Here is a 19,157-nt window from a genome sequence, read left to right on the forward strand (position 1 = left end):
AATTGTTTGCTCTTAACTTTAACGCCAGTAGCTCGCAAAGTAGAATTTTTGCTCACAAGACTCCACAGCTTAGAGGGAACATTGGTCGTGGGGGCCGCTCCGTGGCTTGCAGCGGTGGTGGACCTGCGTGAGCATGGAGCGCTGGACCTCTTCTCTTGGTCCTAAGGTGGATGGGAAGAGGTCTGGGCGGTCTTGTCTTGGTCCCCCTCCACCCCAGCAGTGGTCCTGCTACATCCCCCTGGTTTGTGCTCGTTTAATAACTCTGCACTGGGTGCTCACGTTTGTGTCTCTGGCTTCTTTCACACACACACACACACTCTAAATAATGCACTTTCAATCCACTTTTCAATGCACTTTGTAATTGGATCTTGTGTGAAATGACAAAATCCACTTGCAAATGGTCACTGAAGGGGACTGAAACTGCATTGTTCAGCATGCATGAAAGCACCCTCGGGCTGCGGTCACACAAGCTAAATATCCCATTTTCAATCCGCTTTCAGGGCACTTTCCAACTGGGTTTTAGTAAGAGTGAACTGGCAAAATCCAGTTGGAAAGTGCACTGATGGTGGATTATTTAGTGTGTGTGTGTGTGTCCGCAGCCTTGGATGGTAAAAAAGAGCAAGAATCCAGGAGCACTTGAAAGACAGGGTAGGAGCATGACCACGGAAACGTCTTCGGACAGCGCTGGCTCTTCGGCTTTGAAACGGAGATAAGCACTGCAACCCTAGAGTCGGACTCGACTGGCTTTCGAGGAAGGGAACCTTTACCTTTACTTTAGGAGCTTTCTTGAGTTGTGAGTAGCTAAAGAAGGGAGTGGTGACTCACAAAAGTGCCCACCCTGCCACAAATATTGTTAGTCTTTCAGGTGCTCCTGGACTCTTGCTCTTTTCTACTTCTACAGACAGACTAAAGACTAACACGGCTACCCATCTTGATCTAGCGCTCAAGCCGTAGAAACAAGAAAGAGGTAGCACCTTAGAGACTAATGAAATTTGTGGCACGGTAGGAGTTTTCATGAGTTGTGAGTATCTGAAGAAGTGAGCAGTGCCTCAAAGCTCCGACCTTAGAGCAGATATTGTTAGTCTTTCCTGTGCTGCTGGACACTTGCTGTGTTCTACTGCTACAGGCAAACTAGCACAGATAACCATCTTGATCTGTCTTGGATGGTGTGAGGGACGTCTCTGTGTTTAGGTGCGTACAAGATGCTGAGTGCTGTTGAGCAACTGGAATTATCCTTGCTGGTTAGTTTAGGCATGTCTTTAGTATTAGGATGATGCAGGAGGTTTTTAAGCAACTGGATTGGGCTTCCTGATGGGTTTAGGTATGGAGTGTTAGCAGAGAACACATCTGATCAATTGTGCCTGGTTGGCTGGGAGGTAAGAAAAACCTGAGAAACCCTTTCTGGAGTTTTTTTGGGGGGGGCACAATGTTTTGCTTTAGTTCACTTGCAGTTCCTCCAGTATCAAGTGGTATATTAATGGTTGGTAGATTTCCTAGTTAAACTTTTATTACCACACATTGCTTCTTCTCTCCTGTATACTAACATTAGTATTTTTTTTATTTATAGGTTTGCAGACGTTTGGGGATCATAGAAACTGATTACTTTGGACTCCAGTTCACAGGCAGCAAAGGAGAGAACTTATGGTTGAATTTGAGAAACAGAATATCCCAGCAGATGGATGGTCTGCCTCCTTACAGACTGAAATTACGGGTTAAGTTCTTTGTGGAGCCCCATCTTATTTTGCAAGAACAGACAAGGTAAGGGAGAATGAACAGTTTCTAACTGTGTAGCATGCGAATTGTATGTACAATTTTAGTTTGTGGCTCTCAGTGTGTTTGGAGTTGAATATAATGTTCTGGTCGTATTGTAAAGTGGGTTTTATTGTAGAAAATAAAAATTCCTGTAACTTACTGTGTAAAGAAGGGAGTTAGAAAACAAGACTGTAATAGAGTACTGGCTCCCTTGCCCGATGGTAACCTTGTAAGAATGTTACTGCAGGTCATTATATAATGTTCCAAACAGGAAACTGTTCTCCCAGTGTTTCAACTAACTGAACTTCTTTTAATCTGCTCTCATATTACAGTACTGATTCAAGCTACTATAGCCGTCTTTCAAACCACAAAGGGAAAGCAGCTGGTTTTTATCAGCTTTGAGAAATACATTTAATATATTGTTCTGGTTCTTAAACTTTAATTGAACCATTTACCAAAACAGTCTAATTTTTAAAAAATCATGTGCAGAACATAACATTTCTGTGTGGTGGTGACTAGATAGTTGTGATAACATTTTGCACTGGCTGTCAAATGTTTGAAATGTAGTGTGAGTTGATGTAAAGGTATGGTGAGAAAATAGAAACCAACCCTTTTGTACAGAAGTGTTTGTGTCCATATTGTATTTATTTGTGACATATTTGTCTTACATTTCTCCTAAAAAAGACTTAAGGTGGGTAGACTATACAGTGGTTGCAAATCATTGGATAGATTCTGTGGAGGACTAGGGCACTTTCTGTTCTGTAATTAATGTTGTCAGTCAGTACATCAGCCTTGCAGCAGGATTATTTGTGAGGCAGGTTGTTAGCAGTGCTCTGTGAAAGAACGTCTTGAAAACCAACATATGTTGTTTAAACTACTTATGATTGCCCTGTATCTGACATTGTTTAGTTTGAAATGTGGGTATCTGAAGTATAGCATGGATCATTGTGCACAGTTTGAGTCCAGTGGCACTTTTAAGACCAACAAAGTTTAATTCTGGGTATAAACTTTCGTGTCTTAAAGCTGCCACTGGACTCACACTTTGTTCTATTGCTTCAGACCAACATGGCCACCCACCTGGATCTATGATCAGTGTGATTCATGGAAGTAGTACATTCATGAGTTAGATTTTATTTCCTATTCGATTCCTGTTGGGAGTATATTTCCTATTAGATTCCTGTTTGAGATGTGTTTGGGCATGTTTTAAAATAATCATATAGGTCTCCATTCTTTGGTAGATTTTTTTTCACTGTTCAGCCACCGTTATTGTTAAGGGAATTAAAATGTGTATCTGATGAAAGAATATTTATTACGTTAGTTCAGGATTTGGTTCGTAAGAATACAGCATGGGGTAGGACTTGTGTGATGTTAGTTCTGTTAAGTTGCATAATGCTTGGCTTGCGGTAGGCTGAAACTGTTGTTCATTTTGTGTCAGTGAATGATATAATTTTTTTTCTCCTATCTACACTTGCACTGTGATGACTAGGAGGTATGTTCTGTCACATTTTTTGATAAATCAAATCTTCTGGCCTGCTTGGGAAGGCCATGAATGCTAGCTAACTCCAAACAATGAGATGACAAGTACGCAAACACTGTGGAGATAGAGCAAGATAGGTAGCCATCTGTAGCAGTAGAAAAGAGCAAGAGTCCAGGAGCACCTGAAAGACTAACAATATTTGTGGCAGGGTAGGAGCTTTCGTAAGGCTGAAGTGAGCAGTGACTCACAAAAGCTCATATCTTGCCACAAATTTTGTTAGTCTAAGATACTACTGGACTCTTGCTCTTTTCTACTACATACATGTCTGTTTGCCCATGTGTCCTTTCAGGTTTCAGATTTTTAGCGTTCACACGTCCTTTCCTATTTGGTATCTTTGCTGAAGAACAGGGAAAACTTAGAGCAGAACATAATCACCCTTACTGGAAGAAGCAATGCCCTTGCCTGTGATGATTGTTCACGTATGCATCCACTGATCTGAGATTAAATCGTTTTCAGTACTTGCAGTATCAGCAATAGAGAGGCAGTTTATAGAGCTGGTATTGATAAGATGGCTATATTGGTGTGTTGAGGGTTCAAAGAGTGGCTGGGATGTCAGGAGGTTTTTTGCTTTTTAGTATAAAGCGCAGCGTTCAAACATAGACCGTATCACTCCGAATTTATTAGTGTTTGGAAGTGTAATTGACTGCTTTGATTTGTTTTGACCCATTCTTAATGTCATTCAGAAGGCAACATTAAATCACCAACAAAGCTTCATGCTTAATTGGATAGGTATGTGGTTTTTCAGATCAGCTTTCCACAGTGGTGTATCATTGCTATTACATTTGTCGGTTCAACAGTGTTCTTCTACATTGATGCAGGGGGTGGGGAGCTGTGGCATCTATAACTTCACAATCTGTAATGTATTAAAAACATGTTTCAGAGATGTATTCAAAGTTCAGATGTTTCTTCATTTGAAGCACTTTACAAATATTTTGCGAGGCTGAATACTCATGAAAGACAGATGCACAAGTATACACAGGGTTTAATGGAGATGATGATTCTGTGTTTTGCCATTTCAAACCTGATGTCACTGTGTGTTTTACTGGGGCTGGGGGAGTTATCTGACACTCGAATCTAGTCTTTCCTCTAAGAAGTTCAAGGCAGCTTGCATGGCGTTTCCCCGGTATTTAGGATTACTCATGGGATTCAGTCAAAACGTGTAATTCCCGAGATCCAGAAATGCGTTGATGTAAAATTGGGCCTCAGGTTTCATGGGGTGTGGCGGACATTTCTGTGGTGCAGTGAAGTCTGTGGCCGCCTGCTATTCTGGGGAAGCAACAACAATGTAACTATAGGTCATTGACTGAAAGTAACCCTTGGTAATAGCTGCTACCAAATCAGCAACTGCTGTGCTGGAAGAGAGGAGAGCGTACAGAAATTCGACTCCCGATTGGTCTGCAGCCATTGTTTTGGGCAGAGAGTTCTGCTTTTGTGGTTGAGGCTTTTCCTGAAACAAGTTAGCAAGTATAAAAACTTCAGTCTGCTTCTAGATTACTGAGTAACACTGTCAGTTGAATAAACAAAATCCAAACCCTAACCTTAAATATCCTGAACATAGCATTAAGGCTTGTAAAATTAGTGTTGCAGCTGAAATAAAGTGACATTTTTGTATGGTTATATATGTGGCACAGTTTTGCATTAGAAGCATCTGGTGAATATATTGCCTAGAATCCCTAAATCTGAGGCAATAAAACCAGGGTTTTGGCTTGGCTAGTGGACCATTTTGGATATGACATGGATTTGAACAACTTGTTAGCTTTCTTAGACATTTGCATATATGGGATATTTATCAACTGGAAATGGCAGTTTTAATGTATTGACATTAAAGTAGATGTGACATTCACAGCCACGTGCAATAAAATATTGTGGCTGTTAACTGAGGCAAGTATTGAACGCATCTGACTACATGAAGTGGAGTTGAACAGCCAGTAGTAACCTTTCACCTAATTAATCAGTGCAGTAAGCTGGAAGTCTGAAGTCTGGTGTTTTTTGTTTGGTATAGGTAAAGGATTATATACTGCAATTTTATCTACCTGTCAGCTGCTAAGAATCCTGCATTCTGAGTAGTAGAGAAATTGGGGTTACTTCATGTGTTTAGTGCTTTCCTGTATTTATGTAATTTTAATGTAGTGTACTGCTGCAAATAGCAGTGTCTTAGTTAGATCAATGTATCAAAAGAGGTGTGGCTTTGATTGTTGAAGGTGGACAGAGGCTCAACTAAATATTTTTACAGTCCTGGTACTAGCAGAATCTCCTGTAACTCAAAATGGTGGATATATTTTAAGGTAGTTTAAGAGGTTTGGTCTATTTCAAGTTATACTAGTATGTTGAACTTTGTCAATTAGCACAAACAAGAAGCGGGGACCCGTGATATTCGCAGGGGGGAGAAGGAGCTCCACGTGGAGGAGGAAGCAACTGCAGGTGAGCCTTCTCCCCTGCACTGATGGCAAGGCCCGGGCCTGCCAATCCTTCTCCCCCCCCCAGCACCGACGGCGAGACCTGTGCAGCTCCCAGCCACCGGGCCCACCAATCCTCTCCTGCCCACCCCCTGGTCTGGTAGCGAGCCACGTGAGCCTGCTGAGCCGTCTCCCGCTCCCCACAGGCACCGACGGCGAGGCCTGAGCAGCTCCCACCTGCCGGGCCCGCCGAGCCTTCTCCTGCCCCCCCTCCCGGCACCGGTGGCGAGGCCCGAGCAGCTCCCAGCCACTGAGCCTGCCAATCCTTCCCTCCTGCCCACCACCCCCCCGGACTGGCAGCGAGCCGTGTGGGCCTGCCAAGCTTTCTCCCACTCCCCCCCCAAGCACTGGCGGCGAGGCCAGAATGGCTCCCAGCTGCTGGGCCCACCAAGCCTCCCCCCCAACGGCCAGAGCGTTCTCTGCACATGTGCAGGGAACACTTTTACTTTTGGGGGGATTTAAATATATCCCATGTATCTTTTTTCAACTTTTTAGATTTTTCTGCACACCTGGGGACTGTTCCCAGTGTGCAGGGAAATCTCTTTGCCCCAAAGTGCCCCCCTCTGTGTGGATTTAGATATCCTCACAGAGGGGGCAACTTGGCTATTAGATATATAGATGTGCCATGAGCTTTGGCTGTGGGAAAACGTGCATTGCTATCAAGTGTATTATACCTCCTAGAGTTCAAATATATAGAAAACTGTAGATAATACACTGTAGATTGAGGTGGGGGGATCGATTGCCCATTCTTGCTGCTATCTGCCCATCCCACATAACATATTGATCTAGAGGGACCCTGAATTTTTCCAGAGGGATCAGGGGGCTCCTGGTGAAAGATGGTAAGACTCATGTACCGTGTAACAATATACTCTTAAATGTCCATATATTCTTATTATTCACTTTTATTTTAAAGAAGTTGTTGAAATATTTCATAGCATTGTCCTTGATCTGCATGAAGAGGCACAAGTCCAAATAGTAAATGAAAACAGTATCTTATTTTAATTTCTTGGTGTTCAAACCAGCTCTTCAGTTTCAGCTAGTTGCCTTTTAGGACTTTGTACTGGACCATTACAGGTCTGCCAGTGATTCTAAGATTAGTTCCAAGAACTCATGGTGTTTTGCATGCAGCACTTTATATCAAAGTCTCTGTGTTAAACTTTGCTGGGAAATGGGTGCAAGCATAATGGTAAGGAACTCTGAGTTCTTTTCAGGCTGCTAGTGTATAGCCTTGACATTTCTGAGGCCCTTTCTTCTAAGGCTCACCAATTCTGAGATGTATTTATCAGATATATACCTGTGAATGTAACCTGTATTGCTCAGAATATGTACGTTTTTTAAAGTCTCACCTTTTGTATCACCCATTTATGATGCGCACAAACATGAACAGGCTTTTAGCATAGTATGTCAGAACACTCTTTGTTCCCTCCCAGATGTTACGCTTATGCTAAATTTCCTTCTGTACCTTGTATATCTACAGCAGTGTTGCTGTGAATGATTGTGGTTCAGGTGTTGTTGGCTAACTGCGCTCTAATGTTTTAGTTGTAAAATTAATTTAACCAAAGGTGCAAAGTGAAGAGCGGACAAGTAAAATCTTGGTCTGTTATGATCTAAATCTTCCTTTGGTTTCATACCTTTCTCTAGGCGTTGATTTAAAGGGGAGGGGACCTGTATCAGCTGATTATGGGGTTGACTGTTCCTTTCCATCTGTCGCCTGCACCCTACAATTATGGGTGCAGAAGTTAGTGTATGAAGACAACAGAAGTTAAATACTTGTTCTTAAATATCCACCATGGAAGTGCCTGCTTCTATCTTATAATCAAGCCCTAGAATGAAGAGCACACACTGACTTTGATCTTATTGTTGAGCTGGTTGAACAGAGAACAGTTATTACTAGGCAATCATCTGTACCATTTGGAAAAGGAAAAAGTTTACCACTGTATTCAGTCTTGCCCCTTACCTCCATCTTGTTATCTTACATTCTGTTCACCTTTCTGCTCCAGCTTCTTCACCAACCCTGCTTCCAGATCCTTGTTGCCCTCTAGTGCTATAGGTGTAGTCTGGTCTGGAAGAGAGGGGGAAAAGATAGTGAATGTTGTTTGACTCAGCCTTAAATGGTGAATGAATCTAGGAACTGGTTTTGGGATGGTGCAAAGGATCTGTTGCCTCCTTCTCCACTTCCAGAGCCAGTTTTCCAACTTATTTCTGTTACTCAGTAGTATAGTTCTGCTAGAACATAACAGGCTGAGAGCAAGGTATGATACATTTTGTGTTATTTCTATAGCACCATCATTGTAGGTAGCCTGAGGGAGAAACTGAAGCTGATCTGTGAAATGATTGAGGTGAGATTGTAATGGCTAGGTGTACCCTTCCCCACATTTTCACTAATCTTTTTTTATTCTGAAGCTAAAGAAGCCAAATAATGTACTATTTTAATTCAGTTAGTATCTTGATTGTTTGGTTTTGACTTATATCCCACCCTCCCCTGCAAGCGGGCTCAGGGTGGGTCACAGCATTTCAATCACATCCTGTATATATAAAAGCCCAGCGTATTGCACTTTCCAGCTCTCCCATTGGCTGGGTACTGGGTCTGTTCCTCTCCCCCACCCACTGCCAGCCTGGATACTCTTCCCAAACAGAATAAACTGCCAAAACGGCTGTCTCTCCTGACAAAGCCGCTTCTACTTGGCTCCTCTGTGGCTGGCTAGCTACTGAGGTGGGCCACCAGCAGTCCAAACCATTCTCTTCTCCTCCTGCTGTGGGGCTAACTTCTCTCAGTGGCTGTTGCTAGGCAACCAAGCTTGGCTCTGTCAGTAAAAAGACAATGGCAGGAGGCCCTTTCCAGGCCTACTTTGGCCTTTGTGGGGAACTCATTGGGGCCGGTCCTGACTAGGGTTGCCAGCCCCATGTTGGGAAATTCCTAGATATTTTGTGGTGTATCCTAACGAAGCCAGAGTTTGGGAAGGGGAGAGGCCTCAGCTAAACAGAATGCCATAGAGTCCACCCTCCAAAGCAGTTATTTTCTCCTGGGGAACCAATCCCCAGGTGAGGGCTGGAGATCACTCAGAATTAAAACTGCTCTTCAGATGGCAGAGATCAGTTCCCCTGGACCTGGAGAAAACGGTTGCTTTGAAGGGTGGACTCTGTGTCATTGTACTCTGCTGGGGTCACTTCCCTCCTGCTTGGGTCCCCACTGCGGAGAAAGACTATAATAATTTTCCTAGGTAGAGGCTGCAGGTGGGGGGGGAGATGGAAAGCTGAAGTCAGAGGGGCAGATAAAGGTAGGTTGATTGTTGGCTGGGAAGGAGATATGGTTGCCAACTTCAGGTTGGGAAATTCTTGGAGATTTATGGGGTGGGGCCTGGAGAGGGTGGGGTTTGAGGAGGGGTGGGACCTCAGACAGGTACAAAGCCATAGACGCCACCCTCCAAACCAGCCATTTTCTCCTGGGGATCCATTGCTTCCAGTCTCCAGGTGAGGGCTGGAGATCACTCAGAATTACAATTGCTCTTCAGATAGCAAAGATCAGTTCCCCTGGAGAAAATGGTGGACTCTGTGTCATTATACCCTGTTGAGGTTGCCACGGCAAATTGATGCTGAGTGCCCAAGACCAGGGCACCTGTCCAGAGCCTCTTTCTAGAGTTCATTGTATTTATTTCCACAACAGTCGTTGTTCCTAGTAATAACAGTACAACAAGAGTTTAAATAGAACAAACAAATCTTAACTGTTCCAAATGAATTAATCTTACACTTTGTGTTAGATATTCTAGGTATTCTGTAGGTGACGTTCCATTGTTTTAAAGTAAGTTGGGAAAATCAGAATGATCTTGTGCGGAAGTAATAACAAAAAACTATTTCTATTGCATGCATAGGAAATTAAAAACTTAAAGTTTTCACTTGATTTCCTTCTAGGCATATGTTTTTCTTGCACATAGAGGAGGATCTTCTAGCTGGCAATCTTCAGTGTTCCTCTGAGCATGCAATTGAACTTAGTGCACTACTTGCCCAGTTGAAGTTTGGGGACTATAATCAAAATACTGCCAAATATCACTACGAAGAGTTCTGTGCGAAGGAGCTTACTACTGCTGTTTTGGAAAGGTAAGAGGGCTTGCTGTGGAGAACCAGTGTGTGAAATGTTTGCTCATGTATGTATCAGTGGCTGATTCTGCAACTGGAAATCAGCCTTTCACATTTGCAGACTCACTATCACACATGATATTAGTACAGTATCTTTAATACTAAGGATTTATTAATATGCATCTTCAAAATTACCAACTGAAATGTTTTTCTCTTGAAGCTGGTTTTTACACATTACTGTGATAGAGAATACATTATTTTAATTGTTCAAAATACCATATGGGAGTGAGAGGTCACTTTACAGCTCTGTAAATTGCATTCATAATCCTGATGTTAAGGATAAAATCAGCTTTCAAACAATTGAATATTTCAATTCGTTTGGCAGCCTATTACATTTTACTTTTCAGTCCTAAATAATGCATACAGCTTTCGAACTATTTATGTATTAAAATTAGGACATGGATTTATTGATCTATTTGCTACTTTTAAAAGCTCAAATTAATAAAATATAAGCATAAAGTAAATTAGGATAGGTCAACTTTAGAAAACAAAATGCATCTTGGCTCATAAGTCTGAATGACTAACCTGCTCTCCCATCTCTTGCTGTCCATAGTATTACGGCAAAACATAAAGAACTTGAAGGCCTCAGCCAGGCTTCAGCAGAGTATCAAGTTTTACAGCTTGTATCAACACTGGAAAACTATGGGGTTGAGTGGCACTCTGTAAGAGACAGCGAAGGGCAAAAACTCTTTATTGGTGTTGGTCCTGAGGGCATCTCCATATGTAAAGATGACTTAATTCCTGTTAACAGGTAAGTGTCAAAGGTTATGGGGTACTCACCTGTTTTTAGTTTCAGCAATGAACATATTGTGGAACATTCAGATTGCTTTTTCTTTTTTAAAAAAAATCACACTTGAATGCTAAGTCACTGAATAGCTGCAGCTATATAGAGTGTTGGTTAGGACTTGAGAGATTTCAGGATTTAGTTTTTTTCCCTGCCCATTCCCCCCCCCCTCAAAAAAAAACCCCACAAAACCACTATTTGGACTTGGATCAAGCTCTGTAATAAAAAAGTAGTTCACTGGTGTTTTGATCTTTCCCCCCTTGACCATAAATGGACCAAAATGGTTACAGACAACCAGATTTATTTTAGCTCATTGACTTTTCCCAGTATTGCATAGGTCCCAGAGTAGGGTCATTAGGCACAGGATACACAGGCGTCCCCAATCTTGTTGATCCTTTCAGCACTTTTGGAATTTTGAGAACAAGGATGCAGGCACCATCTTAAAATGGGGGTTGGGATCAGTTACAAAATGGCTGCCATAGGGGATTGGGGCCAGTCAAGCTAGTCACCCTTCGATGGAATCAGCTCGTTCTGAATAGGTGCTCGCTAGAGTTGTAAAAAAATTCTGGAAATGTTGAAGCCATGTAGAAAAACCATTTTGGGTGTGTGGTGATGCTGAAATTTTGAAGAAAACACAGGGATACAATATTTACTCTCCTATCAAACCTAAACTTCTTTTACTGATTTAACCACTTATAACTTGGATAGCATATAAAATTATACTATTTGGTAGCATATTTGTGGAATTTAAAAGTATAAATATTTTCATTTCATAGTTGTTGTTTTTCTTTTACTGTTTAAACTTTCAATTTTTTCCATTGGAAAGCTTTCTCCCCCTGCTTCTCCCCCCCCTTCCCCCCCCAGTAGTATTCCCTGCAGACACAGAGGTAATCCCTCCTGGGTTCTTAAGCACCACCTGCTCCATTAAGTAGGATGAAAGCCAGGAATGGGGAAGAGATGGTTGTGGGAAGAAGCAAGTGGGTGCCAAGCAACACATCAGTAGGCCCATGAATGCCACGTTACAGATCACTGCAATACACACCAGCCTTGCTGAAGCTAAGCAAGTCTGGGTTAGTGCCCACATGCGAGATTCCCTGGGCTCCTTGAGCTGCGTCATGTAAGAAAGGAGAGATACGGGCTTTGCGGCATTCACGATTTTCACATTGGCTTCCATTTTGCAATGCATTCTTTATATCGCTAGTGGGTTTAGTAAAGCATTTTCAGGTATCTGTACAGATCCTGTCCACTTAACATCCTGCTTTCCTTCTAGGATTGCATATCCAGTTGTTCAGATGGCAACACAGTCTGGAAAGAATGTGTACTTGACTGTCACAAAGGAGTCTGGCAATAGTATAGTCCACCTTTTCAAGATGATCAGCACCAGAGCAGCTAGTGGACTGTACAGAGCAATAACTGAAACTCATGCATTTTACAGGTTTGTTTTGCTAAACTTAAGTTTATGGTTTAAGTATCACATATTCATGCCTTAAGAACACAAGAGAAGCCAATGTTGGATCAGGTCAATGGCCCATCCAGTCCAACACTATCACACAGTGGCCAAAAATACCAGGTGCCGTCAGGAGGTCCAGCAAGTGGGGCCAGGACACTAGAAGTCCTCCTACTGTTGCCCCCCCCCCCAAAAGCACCAAGAATACAGAGCATCACTTGCCCCAGACTGAGAGGTCCTATCTGTACCTTGTGGCTAATAGCCACTGATGGACCTCTGCTCTGTATGTTTATCTAATTCCCTCTTGAAGCCGTCCATGCTTGTAGCCGCCACTACCTCCTGTGGCAGTGAATTCCATGTGTTAATCACTCTTTGGGTGAAGAAGTCCTTTTATCTGTTCTAACCCAACTGCTCAGCAATTTCATTGAGTGCCCATGAGTTCTTGTATTGTGAGAAAGGGAGAAAAGTACTTCTTTCTCAACTTGCTCTATCCCATGCATAATCTTATAAACCTCGATCATGTCACCCCATAGCCGTCGTTTCTCCAAGCTAAAGAGCCCCAAGCGTTTTAGCCCTTCTTCATAGGGAAAGTGTTCCAACCCTTTCATCATTCTAGTTGCCCTTTTCTGCACTTTTTCCAGTGCTATAATATCCTTTTTGAGGTGTGGTGACCAGAACTGCACACAGTACTTACTTTCATACACTGAATTTAGAGATTTGAGATTCCTCCGGTGTCACCTCTGTATAACCATGAATGGAGTATTGCAAAGTACATGCTAGTTTTATTCTTTTCAGAAGCTCTCACCATAGATTTTCATCTTCTTCCTTGGGAAGATGGTTTCTGTTTTGGGTGAGAAAAATGCTGATGGATGTCTCTTGTACCAGCAGAGTATATAACATTAACACTACTTGAAATAGTGTTAGTGCAGTTTTTTTTTATTTGTGTGTGTGTGTGTGTGTTTTGTATGCTTTCCTGGAAGTCATGGTGACTTCTGGTGACCCCTACTGGGGGCTTGGACGTTTTTAGAGAGGTGTCTTGAGTAGCCTGCCTCTGCGTCCTGCCTCTGGTATTCCTTGGAGGTCACCCTTCCCAGTACTTGCCAGAGTTGGCCCTGCTTAGCTGACGAGATCGGGCTTGCCTGGGCTAGCCAGGACAGGGTGCATCAGTGTAGTTTTTAATACAAATCAGAATCATAAAGGCTGTTAAAGTGAAACTAAACTGCTAACAAGCATCAGTGTGAAAGAATTACTTTTTGACCATTTTTGACCATTTATGGGTTTTTTAGAATGGTCTTCAACTTTAATTGCAATTATGATTTGGATGTTCTGCGACTAAACATTCTGCAACCATTTCAATGAGTGTTCCATATTAACTGGGCCTGCAACTTTCCCTTTATAGGTGCGACACTGTTACCAGCGCTGTCATGATGCAGTACAGTCGAGACCTAAAAGGCCACTTAGCATCCTTGTTCCTGAACGAAAACATTAATCTTGGCAAGAAATACGTGTTTGATATTAAGCGAACATCAAAGGAGGCTTATGATCATGCAAGACGAGCTCTTTACAATGCTGGCATTGTGGATCTTGTTTCAAGAAGTGACCAGAGTCCACCCAGTTCCCCCCTTAAGACTTCAGAAAGCAGTATGAACTGTGACACCTGTGAAGGTCTCAGCTGCCAACAGACAAAGACTCTTCAGGAGAAGTTACGGAAGCTTAAAGAATCCTTGTTGTGTATGGTGTGTTGTGAAGAAGAAATAAATTCTACTTTTTGTCCGTGTGGCCACACTGTATGCTGTGAGTCGTGTGCGGCACAGTTACAGGTAACTATAAAGCCACTTGTTAAAACATAGCATGTTTACATTACTACCTTTCAAAATAGTCCAGAAGCAAATTCTCAGAAACCACTGACAGAATAATAGAGCAGCACCAGGGATGTGTAACAAAAAATTGTGTTTCCTATGGGCGGCTGACCACTGTGTCTGGTAACACGAGCTGGATCATACCTAGTTATGGTGACAGGAAGTTTTAAGTAAAATTGCTGAAGCTTTTTACTCAGGCTTGAGATTCTTTGGCGCTTTTATTTGTTTTAACTGCCCTGTGATACAAGATTTGATTTTGTGGCATGCCTAAATTTTTTTAAAAAACCAAAGGGATACTTCTGCCTCCACAGGGGTCACGTGAACCCCACCTTATATTTTCAAAGATGACAGTGAAAGTGCTTATTTGTTCCAAAATGAAAACGTTTTTATATAAAAAAAGTAGTGTTTACTTATGTAATTATTATTTAAAAATTAAGCCCTATTTTTGAGTACTGGTACTCAGTACTAATTATTGTATTTCTGATGACATAAACTAATTATATGAACTATTGACTCTATATTAGACAGTTGTTGAATCAAAGAAATGTTCAAATTTCTGTTTTCTCTCCCTCTAGTCTTGTCCAGTTTGCAGATCTCAAGTAGAACATGTTCAGCATGTCTATCTGCCTACCCATACCAGTTTGCTTAATCTGACGGTAATATGATCTTTGCGTCATCACTGATAGATACCATATAAGCTTCTGAGTCATCTCGAACTTCCAAGTCATCTTGTACTATGTTCACTCCAGCCATTGATGGTGAAGGAGAGCATCTGCCAGCAACAACAGTCAGAATGGCCACTATAAAACTGTTTTTGATTGGAGTTGGGGGGGACGGGACCGTTCTGAGTGTTAGAGAACATGTTCAGGACATACTGTGAATGATGTGTGGCCAACCTCATGTCACCCAGATTTATTTTTTTTACAGAAAATGGGAATTTTTTTAAAAAAAGAGAATGAGAGGTGGAAAGTTATGTGTAATATCCATCAAGGGCCATTCAGCTTGTTTTATGCATTTTATAAAGATTGTTTTAAAGTTACTTCACTTTGCATGATCACTCCATTTATCTTTTAGTGAAACTAGTTTTAATAACTACATTTGCTTTATATTGTTTAGGTTCTGCTCTTAGTGTTACCAAAATAAGAAACCATTTTATTTTCAGATCAGTGAACTAAGAACCTAAGATTGCAAAGCTTTAAGCAAATGGTTATATATTTTGTTTCATCAAAAATAAGACTAGATGACTCCCAAAATTACCATCAAATTTTGAGTAAGCTTGGCAGCCCAGTGGACGTCTTTTGTGAAACTGTTGAAGGGACAGTCTATGTACATTTGAAAAAGTGGAGCATTTAACGTCTGTATAAAATTTTCACTTGCAAGAGTCCACTTGTGCTTTTTTTGTTGTCTGCCTTTTTGGGGGGAGATACTTTAATCCTAAAACAGTATAATCTTAATAGGGTTTTCTATAATGCAGTTGTGTTTTAAATTATTCTTTCTAAAAACCGTCTTACCTTCTGCCGTATACCCTCTCTGTGGGCATTTTGGACTTTGGTCAACTAGTGAATACTCCAGAACATTGAAAACTAGATGACCATATGTGGGTGCAATACTAGCTCAAATAAAGGCTAGACAAGTCACTTTACTGAGACTTCCTAAATATACTTTTCATATTGCCTTAATGTAGCAGTAATGTGTGTATGCATTTGTTTCTTTGCACAGACATTTTGTCAAAATATTAAAGCTCTACTTTTTTATGGCACATTAGCATATAAACCTTACTTCAAGAGGTATTTATTTTTTCACTTTGTAAAAAAAAATGTTTCCACATGAAGCAAGATCTGTCCTATATGGTAGACAACTTTTGTCTTTTTTTATATTCAGGTTAATAAAGGACTTTCAATAGAAACTGGCAGCATTTCTTTATTTACATGTTCATATGTTTAGTAACATTTTAGTTCTTTGTGTGCTAAGGGCCTGAGGTTGAAGTGATAAATTGGGGAAGCATTTGTTCTAGAAAGCAAGCTTTATTCCCTGTGTGAGAAATGCAACCTTTACGGCCAGCTCCAGAGCTGGGGTAGACACACGGGGCTTCTGGCTGAACACATCTTCATTGATGACCAAAAAGAAAAGAAAAAATCCATGTCACATCTTTTTTATTGGGGCTAATCAAAATAACACAAAACATGGTGCAAGCTTTCAAGTCCACCTAAAGCCTTCACCAGGCAGATGTTACAGTTCAGGGGGGGGTGAACTCTAGTGCCAACTCTAATGGTGGTAGATGTTGGTAGGCACACAAACTTGCTTAATGGCTGGAGGTTTCAGACTCCCAGCACTTGCATTCAGTGAAGAAGTAAACAGTGGAGGCACATCTCAGTTAACGCAAATGAAGTCCCGCTAGATCCAAATGTCACTCAACAATCCCTTTGAGGTACACAATTCTTGTGGCAGCCATAAGCAGAAGGAAGTACATGTTGATCTCCATTTTAAACATGTGTGAGGTACCGCCATTTACAACCTATGTGCTCTGGCTATGTCTTTCCTACTGATCGTAAGTTACAAGAAGCTCCACAGATGGTGATTTTGCCCTCTTTGATCTACGATTGCATTGGTCGAAGGCCAAAAATCTTGAGTAAACTACTGAATGCTAGGTATATTTCTATTAGCCCCTTAGAGTGACTTGAATCAAAGGTTACATAGTACATGAACTCCAACCTTGTGTGACTGTTTTTTTTAGTGTTCTACCCTCTATAAAGCATGAGAACTATTTACAAAACTGGTATGTTTAGTACCAATTTAATGTGGAAGATCATCTTAATTCTTCAAGCGGCCCTAAATTTCAGAGCAAAGTTTGAGTCCCGTGGTACCATTGAGAGACCAGACCCAGACCAGAACTCTGTTGGTCTTAAAGGTGCCACTGGACTCAAACTTTGCCTCTTTAGACCGACACAGCTACCGACCTGAATCTAAATTTTAGAGAAATTGTATTGAAATATGGCTATACTATATGAGATTTAAACATTTCAGATGAAGATGTGCAAACTTTTTCCCTAAAAAAACTAACGTTTAATCTTAAAGTTTCTTATGCCCCGCTTTTCTCCCCAGGGGGGGACCTAAGGTAGCTTACACCATTCTCTTCTCTATTCTGTCCTCAAAACAAACAGTTTTTGACTCTGTTACCTTGCTGGCTCTTATAGACTTGTGGCAAAAACACTGAAGATTCACTTATAAACAATGTGACCCAAATAAAGACTTATTACAAATTCATATGTTATTAGATCTATATAAACATCAAGAATCATATACTAGAACAAAAACTTCCTAAGTGCACTTTAAACACCCACAACACCACGTCAGAGAACTAAACACATCAATTACAAAGCTAAATCCAAATCATAAAGGTTACTCAATTCAACAGGTAAGTCTTCTGAAAAAATAGTTGCACACAAAAGCTTATACCTTGAATTAAACTTCTTTGGTCTTAAAGGTACCCCTGGACTCAAACTTTGTTCTTGAAAATCTTGTTCATCTTTACGGTGCTACTGGACTCCTTTTGCACAAGCAAGCGGGAGGACTGCAGGGGTGTTAAGTGTGCAAATGGTTGGTCTGGAGGGTCTGACTTGTGGGTTGTGGGCAATGCTCCTCCTAAGCTGTGGAGTCTTGTGAGCAAAAATTCTAGTTTGTGAGCTACTGGCATTAATGTTTTGAGTGAGGAATTTGGCTACTGAGTTTGCTCTGGAGCCATTTAAGAGAAAAATGTGTGAGCCGGCGGTTTAAAAACGGAGCTAGCTCATACCAACCCAGCTTAGAGGGAACATTGGTTGTGAGTGAACATATATAGGGTCAACATCCCATTCCACTTGAATGCTGCCAGCTACAATTGGAGTAAGGGGGCTGGCTCTTCCTCTGCAGTCTCCTCGGTCCCCCCCGCTTGTGGGGACCTTCACGGTGGGGGGGGGGGAGTAAATGTTCAAATGGGTAGTTTCACAGTGCACATATCAGAGACTACCATTCCTACAATTCCATTATTGGGAGAACTCCAGCTTTGCATGCAAGGTGAAGAGTGTGGAGTACCTACAATCAGAGCACCAAGCTGAGTCTGCACCCTGTCTCAAAGGTGGCTGTGAGGCCTGAATGTCACCTAAAGTGGAATTCAGTGCAAAATATTTTCTGCCAAATTATAATGCTTGTATTTGCCAAAATGTATAATGTGATGTTACATCATAGAAAAGGATAGGTTGGCAACAAATCTACACTAATGATGGGGGCAAAAGAGCTGCATAGGCAGTAGTCCTGTGCTGTCTATATACATTCCACAGACTCCTTCCAGCTCTCTCACCGACATCGTAGATCAGGAGTGTCAAACATGCGGCCCGGGGGCCAGATCAGGCCTGCAGTGGAACTGGCTGTCTTCTGCTTCTTCCAGTTCTGCTGCTGCTGCATCATCGTAGGTTTGAGGCTTACAGATACACACCTGAACGGCATACTCAAGATTGCAACAGCACAGACATTTTGATGCAATAATTCAGAGCAAGAGGTGTCGGTTATCAGACACTGTTAAATAAGCAAAATATTGCAAGAGTGCTAATGTTTTAAGCATGTCTTTATTTTAAGTTTAAAAAATCCTTTGTGAGACTTCCGGTGGGTGGATCGGTGATGGCGGTCACTCTCCTCGATGCCCAAGGAGGCAACACCCTTGGCTTGGAGGGGTGCCACCTCAAGTGGCACCCCCATGGAGCCCTTGTGAAGGGTTCCAGGCCAGGGGGCTCTTGAGGGTTAGCCTCTTCAACGGCTTGATGCCAGAGAATAGAGGCTTTCCTCCACCCCGATGGTCCAGCCGATGTGTGACCTTAGGGTACAAGCCAATCTAACCGGGACAAGCGCAGGAGATCAAGCGGAATTGCGTATGAAGAGAGCGGGGTCAAGATATGACCAACAATGAACGTGAGTTCGAAATAAACGGACTATTTTACTAAAATGGAGTAAACCCCCCCCCGTGGGAAAAGCGGTGCATAAGGAGGGACGCCTCCTAGGCGCATGAATGGACTAATGTGGGGAAGGGGGAAAATAAACAGCGAGTTTTCTTTGGAGAGACTTACTTGAGTACTGATAGTGAAACAACGAGTCTTTCGAGTCCTGACATAGCGGTTTGGAAGTATAAACAAAGTGGAATATGGCGGCTTCCCGAGGA

General features: G+C 41.9%; 1 protein-coding gene across 1 annotated transcript in view; it reads left to right on the top strand.

The window, feature by feature from the left end:
* The window catches only part of MYLIP (myosin regulatory light chain interacting protein), a 16,409-nt gene extending 679 nt beyond the window's left edge, over positions 1-15,730 (top strand). The window contains exons 2-7 of the mRNA XM_015416361.1: positions 1,568-1,758; positions 9,655-9,840; positions 10,433-10,630; positions 11,934-12,098; positions 13,510-13,930; positions 14,545-15,730. Of these exons, the coding sequence (XP_015271847.1) occupies positions 1,568-1,758; positions 9,655-9,840; positions 10,433-10,630; positions 11,934-12,098; positions 13,510-13,930; positions 14,545-14,634 (1,251 nt within the window). The 3' untranslated portion in view covers positions 14,635-15,730. The remainder of the gene's footprint in view (positions 1-1,567; positions 1,759-9,654; positions 9,841-10,432; positions 10,631-11,933; positions 12,099-13,509; positions 13,931-14,544) is intronic.
* Positions 15,731-19,157: the final 3,427 nt, after the last annotated feature.

This window comes from Gekko japonicus, unplaced genomic scaffold, assembly GCF_001447785.1.
Source record: "Gekko japonicus isolate JY-2015 unplaced genomic scaffold, Gekko_japonicus_V1.1 scaffold1235, whole genome shotgun sequence".
NCBI lineage: Eukaryota > Metazoa > Chordata > Lepidosauria > Squamata > Gekkonidae > Gekko > Gekko japonicus.